Source organism: Cucurbita moschata, unplaced genomic scaffold (genome assembly GCF_002738365.1).
Source record: "Cucurbita moschata cultivar Rifu unplaced genomic scaffold, Cmos_1.0 Cmo_Scf00062, whole genome shotgun sequence".
Lineage (NCBI taxonomy): Eukaryota > Viridiplantae > Streptophyta > Magnoliopsida > Cucurbitales > Cucurbitaceae > Cucurbita > Cucurbita moschata.
Genome location: NW_019268578.1, coordinates 293,662 through 305,311, shown reverse-complemented (window position 1 = coordinate 305,311; position 11,650 = coordinate 293,662). Strand labels below are relative to the sequence as shown.

General features: G+C 33.9%; 1 protein-coding gene across 6 annotated transcripts in view; it reads left to right on the top strand.

The window, feature by feature from the left end:
* LOC111437193 (protein RRP6-like 3) overlaps positions 1–10,914 on the top strand; it is a 12,995-nt gene extending 2,081 nt beyond the window's left edge. The window contains exons 3-17 of one of the 6 annotated variants that reach the window (XR_002709408.1): positions 54–298; positions 449–547; positions 785–868; positions 1,013–1,099; positions 1,493–1,610; positions 2,340–2,515; positions 2,612–2,656; positions 3,686–4,188; positions 4,288–4,786; positions 5,281–5,491; positions 5,606–5,909; positions 6,285–6,452; positions 6,545–6,595; positions 6,682–6,768; positions 10,609–10,913. Coding sequence is in view for 2 of the 6 variants with exons in the window: in XM_023075055.1 (XP_022930823.1) it covers positions 54–298; positions 449–547; positions 785–868; positions 1,013–1,099; positions 1,493–1,610; positions 2,343–2,515; positions 2,612–2,656; positions 3,686–4,188; positions 4,288–4,786; positions 5,281–5,491; positions 5,606–5,909; positions 6,285–6,354 (2,438 nt within the window). In the remaining 4 variants the exon portion in view is untranslated. Of the gene's footprint in view, positions 1–53; positions 299–448; positions 548–784; positions 869–1,012; positions 1,100–1,492; positions 1,611–2,339; positions 2,516–2,611; positions 2,657–3,685; positions 4,189–4,287; positions 4,787–5,280; positions 5,492–5,605; positions 5,910–6,284; positions 6,769–10,608 lie in introns of those variants that run through there. The other 5 variants (XR_002709407.1, XR_002709406.1, XR_002709405.1 and 2 more) reach the window with 5 other exon arrangements.
* The last annotated feature ends 736 nt before the right edge of the window (positions 10,915–11,650 follow it).

Below are 11,650 nucleotides of genomic sequence, written 5' to 3'. Positions count from 1 at the left end.
TTTTTTTTTTTTTTTTTTTTTTTTTTTTTTTTTTTTTTTTTTTTTTTTTGCAGACAATGATGTAAACTCTCATCCCTACGAATCAGAAATACTATCGTTGTTGGAAAATTCTTCGTCAGAATTTGATTTTATTAGTAGTGAAAGAAACGATTTTACCTTGAGTGACACTTATGTTTGGGTTGAGACCGCTTCTCAATTGGAAGAACTCGTGGATGTGTTGAATAAAGAAATGGTGTTTGCTGTTGATACCGAGCAGCACAGTCTAAGATCTTTTCTGGGCTTCACTGCTTTAGTACAGGTAAATTTATTCTCTCTCGCTCTCTCTCTCACACACACACAGTCTATCTCTAAGGGCCTTTGTACACGTAAATTGATGAGTCTTTCCTTGCAATCCCCGCCTAGTTAATTTTCACGTTCATGTTTTTGTTTTTTATTTTGTTTGAAGCAGATTTCTACAGACAAGGAAGATTATTTGGTTGACACTATAGCTCTACATGATTCGATGAGTCTTCTACGTCCCGTCTTTGCCAATAGTCATATTTGCAAGGTACCGAAATATGTGCTTGGGTACTGGTTTAAGGATTTGATTTCTGACAAGCTTGGTATCTAGATTAAAAGCAATGTTTCAGAACCCCATCAATTTGGTATTGATGAGAAAAGTGAAGCAGTTGCATCAGCTGGAGGAATTCTATTGATTCTCTTCTTTGGGTTAATGTTTTATTTGGTATTAGAAAACTTTAGTTTATGAATGCAAGGTACCCATTAAATTAGTTTTTGTGTTTAGGTGTTTCATGGTGCTGATAATGACATTCTCTGGCTACAAAGGGACTTCCACATATATGTAGTCAATTTATTTGACACTGCGAAGGTGAGGATATGCTTTTTAAAGGAAAGAAATATTACCTATATAAGGAGGAAATATGGAGCTATGCACTTCTCATGTGTGAAAGAGTGAGAGGTCTTTCTTTTTTTTTTTCCCTGTTTTCATCTTGTGCTTGTTGTTACAATGTAGGCCTGTGAAGTGCTGTCAAAACCTCAGAAGTCACTGGCCTACTTACTAGAAACTTATTGTGGGGTAGCTACGAACAAAATGTTGCAGGTTGGACATCTTGTCTTGAAAATGCACTATGTTGTATGAGAATCAACATCTTGATCATCTGATTTCGTATGTAAGATAACTATAGTGGTTGTAGGCATTTGATGCTGAAATATTAATTTTCCTGATCATACTTGTAAGAATTTGTGAAACTAGCATTTTATAACATGTCTATCGTCATGTTCTATTCTATTTGAAAATAGTGACGTCGCACTAGTTGCATGTTTGACTGTCCAAGATTGCCATAGAGCTATTTCAAATGATGTGTAAATTTACTAAACCTATTTTACTTACAGCCTCAACTTAAATAAGATAAGGATTGATCATATCCTATCTTGTTATACATATAACGGCCTTTTTGGTCTTGCTTATTTGTGGTTATTCATTAATGGTCAGCGAGAAGATTGGAGACTAAGACCCCTATCAGAAGATATGGTGCGGTATGCTAGGACAGATGCCCACTACCTCCTACATATTGCAAACTGTTTACTTTCTGAGCTGAAACAGGTTAATGGTATGTCTTGGATCCGTTTGTGTTTGCTGCCATTCATTTTTTTTTTTTTTTGTATAAGTTGTACTGTAAATGTGGAGAAATAAAAATGGATGGAAGATGAACATGATGATAACTAGAAATAAGGAAGAAAATAGGGCCATACTCGAGTAATGTATTAAAAGATTTTGTTAACTTATTGTGCAGTTTTCATAATAGATTCAATAGTGCAAATATTATCATCGATATTTTTTTTAACATTAATGTCTTAATATCGGTGAGCCACATTTCTCTACCATCTTCTGAAGATGTGAAATTTTTTAATTAAAAAATGGTTTTAGATATTGATTCACGCGCATTCTTTTTATGGCATGGTAGACAAAATGTAGAATTATGTATAATTTATTTGAGTGGCTTTAAAATTTTATTTATCAATTCAATTTTATTTTTCTTATAAACTACAATGATTTCGTTATTTTTTTAGGATTGTTCATTGATACTCAGCATCCATGTTCCATTAAGTTTGAGATTTTGATATTTTGGTTGATATCGATATATCAATATTTACTTCTTGCTCGTTCTTCGCATATTCCCATTTCTCATATCATGACTTTGACATTTTCATCTTTGATTACTCCAAACATTCGGGAAAAAAGCCTTTAAGGCCAGAGGCAGAGTAATTAACATTTTAGTTGGCTACCTTCAAATTATATATCATCCCATATCATTAGATATCTAAATGCATTAATGTAGCAGAAAACTCTTCCACCGATGGTAAATTCAATTTTCTTCTTGAGGCTAGTCGGCGATCAAACATGATTTGTTTGCAACTTTACACAAAAGAAACTGAAGGTTCTCCTGGAGAGTCTGCTGCATCATCAATATGTTACCGTCATCTAAACAGTCAATTAAATTCCTTTAAAACTCAAGTGAGCTGCTTTCTCAACAACTTTGATGTTATATCATTTGAAGTAGTACCACAATACAAAATTTTGAAATTCTATTACCTGACTTTGAACTTTCAGTTTCAGGATCATGTGAGGAGATTATGTGCTTGGCGAGACTTAATGGTCAGTAGTTAATCATCATAAAAAAATGAAGAACATAATTGCTTATTCTCTAAGCTTTTTATATTTATTTTATTTTGAATTTTTATCAATTTGATCTTACTCCGTTAGGTATTTTATGTCTAAGGGGGTTTCGTGTTTTCTAATTGAGAAGGAACCATTTTGGTACTCAGTAATAGCTTGTGTTAATTCTTTATAGGATGGACGCTAGGGTTTGGTTCACTAAGTGTTTTAAGACTCGCAAGATTCCCCTAAAATTTCATCTATAAATGTAAATATTCGATGGGAGAGCATTTTCATTTCAAAATTTGTATAATGGTATGGTCGAAGAAGACTTCTATTAGGCAACCGTGGGCTTTTCCACCAACCTCTAATAGTAGTTTTTCTCTTAATATCGAATGTGCCCACCTCTAAAAAGTTGATATTGACCTTTTACTGTAAATACTCCCACAGTAGTTGGTTGCTTAGGTTGAGAAGTAACCTTCCAGATGGCGAGACAGAAGATTGGGTCTCTGTGATGAACTCTTTGGAAGTTTAATCATGACACCTTAGTGAGGATCCAAATTTTATTGTATGAAGATTGGTTGTTTATTTATTTATTTTTTGATAGGAAACAAAAGAAAATTAAATGAAAGAAGATTGGACGTTAAAGGAGCATACTTGACTATGTTGTTCTATAGTCATCTTACAAATAGGGAAAATCTTTTTTCTAAATAGGTGGCTAGAGTTATAGGCAGGAATACATATTCCAAAAAGGTCAAAATCTTTATATGGTCTCTAGTTCTAAAAGACGGCTGTCATTTGAAAGAGAAATGATCTCAATTGCCTCTTTCCAATTTGGCTAAAAATTAGACATCCTGAAGGTTAGACTTGTTACTTCATCGTTGAGCCTGACTCATTACCACCTTTGTTACCGGTTCCTTCTGCTTATAAGGACCATAATAAGTAAATTAACTATGATGGTTGCTTTTTAGCAAACGGAAGTTCCACTATGGCTGCTTACCTGAATCTGAGATTGTCATTTCATTTCAGGCTCGAGTTCATGATGAGAGCCTGAGATATGTGTTGTCAGATCAGGCTATTATAGCTCTTGCTACTCAAATGTCAAAAAATACGAGGGAGTTATATGCAACTATTGCACAAGCTGATTTGAATGTGGATTTGAGCCCGAGTCTGCTTCTTCCAGGCCCCTCCCCTGTTGTTTGTAGCCATTTGGATGATCTCCACTGTCTTCTCCGTGACAAGTCTGGTGACCTGGATAATATATTTTTGGGGATTTTACAAAACTGTATAGGTTCTAATGGCAGTTGTCCCCTTTCTATATTTAATTATGCGCTGTTGGTCAAGTATAATCTAAAAATGATGACAATATCTAAAAAAAATGATAGAAGAAACGCAAAGAAAATGTCTAAAAAAGCTTCTAGAGAGCTTTTTGTGCAGAAGTTCTCCTGCAAATCTCCAGTTTATCATAATTGTAGGATTTATGCAAATGATGGGCGCTTGCTTTGCTACTGTGATCGGCGAAAACTTGAATGGTTGGTTAGCATCTCTTAGTTTTATTTCATGCAAGTTATAATTAAAACTGGTTATGCAATTGTGTTTGACAACATGCAACTATCTTTGTATTTAAACAGGTATTTGCGGCGAGAGTTGGCAGAGCTTGTTGATGATGATCCTCCTGCCATAAAGATTCTTTTTGAACCTAAAGGCCGTCCAGAAGATGAGGGCAATGACTTTTATATCCAGAGCAAAAAGAATATATGTGTTGGTTGTGGTGAAGGAAACCACTATTTACGTTATCGAATAATCCCCTCATGCTACAGAATACATTTTCCTGAGCATTTAAAAAGTCATCGTTCCCATGATATTGTCTTACTTTGTGTGGATTGTCATGAAGTTGCCCATGCTGCTGCTGAGAAGCACAAGAGAAATCTTGCTGCAGAATTTGGAATTCCACTTTTTGTTCGTAGGGTGGTTGATACCAAGGAGGCCTTTGATTTAGTTGAGTCATCTGACTCGGCCACCAACTTTCAGGAGGAAGGTGTGTCACCTTTAGAATTAAGAACAGCTGCTATGGCCCTGTTGCGGCATGGACCAAGGATGCCACCAAAACGTCAAGAGGAACTCATGCATGTATGTGTTGTGTACTTTGCAATTGAGATAGTCTTCGTATATGTGTCTATGTATATGTGTCCATGTGATTTAGAAATAAACATGCAGTTCAATGCTTGAGATACTAATAATTGACTCGAGTCATCTGCTATCGTAGCCATTGAAAAGATCTTTGGTTTCATGATATCAAATGCTTAATCATTTAATAGTGCTCCATCTTGGTAGAAATTTATCATTCAAGATTTTCTTGGTGCTATAGGATTAAATTAATCATCAATTATAGTAATTAGCATGTTTTCATATTCTCCATCAGTAGTTTGAGACGGTGAAGAAGGTCCTGAACATCATTCATTAGTATGCTGTAGGTATTGGCCCTTTGTAGACAATGGTTTTTAGTTATGTAGTTCCCATTCTTGTAGAATCTTCAGTAACACCCGGTAATTGTTGATTATCAATCCCTCTGAAATTCAAATTATATATTTTCCTCATCTCTCCTATCTTTGTTGTGTTTTCAGGTTGTTATGAGATACTATGGGCGGAGGGAGATATCTGAAGAAGATTTGGAAAAGGCTCTGCTTGTTGGCATGAGTCCTCATGAGAGAAGACGACTTCAGAAGAAAAAGGGTATAGCTTTGAAACATTCAGGACAGCATATTTTTCCAGATGCTGAGCATCAGAATGGTGCTTGTAGCATTGACTCATCGACTGTGACTAATTCATCCATTGGTATGTGCAGACTAGTTCGCTTTTGCTGATACATGTATTTTGCAAACGATAAAATGTTGTTCATAAGGGCGGAAAATAAGTACTTCAAGCAGTCATTCTTTCTGTTCTAATTCAATGCAGATGCAGATGCAGATGTTAACAATCACATGAACTCAGATAATGGTACCGTGCCCGAAACATGTTTGCCTTGTGGAGAGGTCAAAGTTTCTGATAACGGCTCCGCCATAACTGCTCAACCTAAATTCAATTCTAAATTGTCACTCTTGGGACATGGACCACATGGTAAACAAGTAGTGGATCATCTACTTGCAGAATATGGCGAGGATGGCATCCGACAGTTTTGTCAAAGGTGGAGACAAGTGTTTGTTGCTGCTATTCAACCTCGTTTCTTACCCGCTGGTTGGGATGTCAACCACAGGTACACTGAATTACTTAATTTCAACTCCAAGCTTCAAAATGGGAGCACATTGCATGTCTCTTTTATGCTAACATTTCTTGTCTTATATAAAAATGATTATCATTTCTTACCTTGTAAGGCATTGCACTATTTCAGTACCAATTACACTTCAAAGAGTGTTTGGGGCTGGGTAGAGTTAATAACTCCACTCCAACGTAAATTAGAGTACTACGTAACAGTTTTTTAATCCATAAAAATCTCCCTATCTCCTTCCGCATGTCATCTACAAATTTACAATTTTTTTTTTTTTGAAGTTTTGTTATGTTCATATTGTCAGTATTATTGGAATGGTCTGATTTGTGGACACTAGAAAGTTCCACTTCTTTTTTGTTCCAGTGGTAGAAGGGACTTCGGCGAATTCAGTGTGTACAATTCTATAAAGAAACTTTCCCCTACTATTGAGTAGGACCATTTGAAGCACTGCAAAATTCTCATGTTGCATGTAATGCCAGCATCACATTCTATGCTAGGAATTAGCAGATTATCTTCTCGTCATTCCCACAAGTAAAATCTCTCCATTTGAATGGTGCACGTTATGTTTCTGTTATTTTTAATGTCTCTGCACTGAGGAAGTTGGTTTATTCAACTTTGTGCAGATTTTGTGTATTAAAAGATTAAGATGGCGGCATTGTCCTTGTCCCCATCTTGTGAGACTTTCATCTCTCTTTCTTAACTGGCTTCATGCTTGGCTCTGGATTTTTTTGACTAAACATTCTTGAATTATTTAGCATAGCTTAGCGGATATAATTTGCAAAGGAAGGGAACTGCAGTAGAGCTTACCTACAATTTAAATGGAATTCATTACTGAAGTCATTTCCAGGTAAACGATTGACCCTTTGTCTTTTTAATATAAGGTTAATAGTCTTCTAAATATTTCACATTAATCTTTTAGGTAATTCTTCATTTGGTCTTTAACCTTCTGAAATTCTTGTTTTTTGTAATGTATTGAAAATTCTCAATGCTGTTCTTCCATAACATACCTAGATATGTGTGTATTCCATTTAAACATCCAAACTTAGGAGAAATAAGTATTTCTTATAGCAGGTAGAGATTGATGTCAAATAACATTCGAGGGACATGCTTAGAACACTAACTTAATGATATAACTTTTTATTAACAACTTTTTTTTTTTGTTTGTTTAGGATCTAATTTAGAATTGTATGTATATTAGGAGTAAAATTGAGAACCGGAAAAGCTTAATGGTGAAATTGAGAATATTCAACAAGATTAGAAATTATTTAGGATATATAGTAGATGATCTTTATTTCTATTCAAAGGTTCAAATGTCAACATCAGGCAGAGTGTTATCTATCATATTGGATTATGCCTGACGTTAACAATCTTTATATGTCTAGGCAAGTATCTCACATCTTAACCACAATTGAAAGATAAAAGAACACACATTTAGAGATTCCTTTTCTACATATGAACTTTTGTTAGAATACCAAATATACTGTGAAAAATAGATTAGATTACGAAGAACTTGAAAGTTCTTGGCAAACGTGTTTACTTCTTAAAAAATAAAATAGGAAATTTTCATTTAACGTGGAGCTTATAACCTTATAACCTTATCAGTCAACATTGTATAAACTGGTAATTATCAAAATCTTGACATTAAGAATGCTTAGTTAAGACATTATTTTCTTAGCCACTCGTAGAAAAGGACAGTCTAACAAACTGAGGATTTTGGGGTGGAGTTTATTTTTCTAACAATAATGGCAGGGCCTTTGCAATTGAATTCAACTTGTGTAGGAGCAACAACCTAACAATCATAAGGTAAAGTACCTTTGGCCAACCATATATTGTAAGCGATGTAGATTTCAGATCAGTAGCTAAGCCTTGATTTGATAATTGTTTGGTTTTTTATTTTAAATTTTTTGAAAATTAAGCTTATTTTTTCATGATTTTGTACATCTTTCTTATTCAAATTTAAAAAATAAAAACAAAGACAAAATTTTAATATATGGTACAAGTCTTTTCGTTTTATTTGTTTATTTTGGTCCATGGCTTTTGAAACTTAAACAACTTTGATCATTGATTTTTTTTTTTTGTCTAATGTTAAAGTCAATGGGACCAAATTGCAAAATAGATAAAAATTAAAGACCAAAAGAAGAAATAAAAAAAAGAATGAGTTTGAGGTCAGGGTTTTGGGTCTATGAATATTGTTTTTTTATAGTCTCTCATGAACCAAATCTATACTTTTAAAACCACTTTAGTACTATTTTCGTTTTTTTTGCTTCTCATTGTCCATGCTTTTTGTTTCTGGTTTTCTCTTTTCAATAGTAATATTAATAAAATAAAAAAGAATTAAATAGTGTAACTTGTTCGTGTTTCTTGTTATTTATGTTTACCTACATTTATAAATGTTTCCCAATTGTTACATGTCTATCATTCAAATTATTGTTGGCATGTTTTTGAAGAAGAGAGCATAGATATAGGTATCATGTTAGGTGAGCCACCCACTCCCACATGTAGCCATCTGACCCATTCCAAAGTCTTAGGATTTAGAAGACTTTAGAAAAAGTATGATTATAAGAGAGTATGAGATGGAAAGGGTGAGGGTTAGAGGAAGGAAGGAAGGAAGGAAGGAAGGAAGGAAGGAAGGAAGGAAGGAAGCCACATGGCTGTCGGTTGTAATGGTGAGTGGATGTAGATGGAAATGGCGTTTGCTGCCTTGGCTTTGTCTTTGGGGCCTACGCTCGTGGCTTGTGACCACTCCCTCCTGTTTTGTTCCATACCTATTTATGCCCTCAAAACCCATCATCATTATCATTGCCTTTCATAGATCATTATTCTACTCTTTAGGTTTTCCATCTTTAGGACTTTGTACAAACTTATCCATTGCCTTTATTCAACTTCTAGCTTCATATGAACAAACTACCTAGGTGGAGCTAACAAAACCTACGGAACACAAATAGGTTTGACGTTTTGAAGCTGATGTTGATTTCTTATACTAATTTCGACTTACGAGTCAATATTGATTTTTTATGGCTTTTGTTATATCAAGCACTTTCTTTTTCTGTGTTCAGACTATCTTTGTCTTTTTATAGTGTCCTATATAATATTAGTTTTGTTGTCCTAGTCAAATTTATTTGGTTTGTTTTGTGGAAGAATGAAGCCAAGGATCAGCAGCCTTCTAGAGCTAGAGTTCAACTTTCTTTGTAGAGAATAGGGAAGGTTTAATTACTCTCATTAGACTCCGACCCAATTTTCAAAGCGTCTTAAATTATTAGGGTCTTGTTTGAAAATTGTTTGGCTCTTGAAAAAATTATGGGTGTTTTTTTTCTTTTTCATAAAAAACGGAAAATGTTTAAAAGCTTAATTTTCAAAAACAAAAAACAAAATTTAAGTTTTCCACTAGAAAGCAAATCTAAGATCTTGAACAGTACCTCTAAGCATCTCGAATTCTAATATAAATAAATAGTCAATAATTTTAACGTATAAAATATATATATTTTTTAAAAACTTAAATATAATACAAGCTAAGATATGATCCACACACCACATACACCTTTGGACTCATAAAGGAAAAAGGAAATTTCCTTAATTTAAAGTCTCTTTCCATCATAAACCAAATGGGTCCAAGTTTGATTGATTCAATAAATTCACCCTTTATTCTAGAGTTTTAAGAAGCATACCCTACAAAAGGACAGATAATTAAGCTGTGTCAATAGACAAAAACTAGTGGATGTTATTGAAAGTAAATAAATCCTAACAAGGACGAGATATTTGCGTGGTAAAGCAACTAAAAGAAATGGTGGGAGAACCAATCATTTTTCTTAATCCCCTCATTAGATATCATTTCCAAAACAACTTGGCTGCTCATTCCTCTTCCTCTTAATTGGATTACGCTGTCTCCAACGACAGCACAAAATCTAAACCAAAATGATTAACAAACATTTGAAATCATCATTATTAAGAGCTAGCTTAAGAACTATAAATTTGTTACGACAAGACTGTTATGATCAAATCCAAACTCTTTACGAGTGCCTGCAAAGATGCTTAAGAACTGTCTGTTGAACATAAGACGGTTGATCTGAGAGAGGAAACGAGTTGTACATAAGACTGTTATGATCAAATCCAAACTATAGTTTAAGAACTATACGTTGATCTGAGAGAGGAAACAAGTGCTAGCAAGGATGCTGAGTACGAAGAGGGTGAATTATGAAATCCCACATCGGTGGAAAAGGGGAACAAAGTATTCTTTATAAGGATGTGGAAACTTCTCCCTAGCAGAAACGTTTTAAAACCTTTAGGAGAAACTTTTAAAGGAAAAACCCGAATAAGACAATATCTGCTAGCGGTGGGCTTGGACTATTAGATTAACCGTTAAAATTCTATAGTTTAAACGATTGAAATAGAATTAAACCAATATCTATCTCTAGTTGGATGCTCAGATAGAATTGGAAAACCAAACCATACACAAATTCTAGTTGAAATTGGTGAAGAAAATGCAAAAATGAATGGAGGGCGTCCTTGAACAGTGTAGTTTGTTGTATTTGGCTATCAGATGTCTTTTCAGGGTAAGTGCTTGAAACAGTGATCTCTCTGCAGGCTGTAAACAACGACAATGCAATCTATGTTGGTTTAAAAACTTTGCAAGAGATTCTTCTCTATTTGTATTGTTATTCCAAACTGACAAGGTTTCTACCATCCATAGGAGCCAGAAAAAAGTGAAAAAGGCAGAGGCTTAGAATAAGAATGGGCAGCTCGATGGGTAAAAGGCTGTGCAACAAGCTGGTGGGTATGCACAGAAAACGTAGCAATCAGAGTGGGTGTGGTGCTGGAAGATTAGAATGCCAACCTTAGTTCTCTTCTAAGTTTCACCTATTAGAGACTTATTAAATTTCCATATGATTTTACTGCATTTTCATGGCCATATGTATTGAAACTATAGGTTTCTTTTGATCGTATTACATTTTTCTTCATCAACCTAGCTCAATTGACATAAGTTACGTATTCTCGACTAGAGATTGAATAAATTATTGATTAATAGTTAGGAAAAGTATAATAGGAAACAACGTCGACTGTCGTATTCGTAAATATATTGTCTTGTTTGAACATTTTTTTGTTTTTTGTTTTTTTAAAATTACTTTACTGTATCATTGGTGATTGATTTTGTAGTATATTATTGATAGACGTAAATCATTTATAGACATGTAGAGTTGAGTTATGTTGATGAGTATTTTAAATTTTTTTTTATTTAACTGTTTAAATGTGATATATTTGTAATTTTTAGTTTAAATTACAAGTTGTGTCCACATAATTCGAAGAAAGTTAGCGTTTAGTCTAGTTGGTTTAATAAAATTATCATAATCTTTTTATGATCCACATCTTAGGAGAGCACGGTTGATGAGCACGTTGAACTATTCATGTAGCTAAGAGCCCTCATCTAAGAACAACGATGCAATTATCGAAAGTGTGCTATAACACTAAGCTAATAGCCTGTCGTACCAGCCTTCTATTTGTGATATTATTATTATTATTATTATTATTTATATTCTTCTAATTTTCCTATTATTTTGAATCAGACTATTGGGTTTGATGATTTTTGGGATTTGTACTAAGCTTAGTACACCATGTCTAGTTTCAATGCTTTGACACTGAACTAGGAAGATCTCCATATCATATTTATCTTATTTTTTAAAAAATTATTAGTAAATATGTATTTTTGTTACAATAATTAAAAATATAAAATCAAT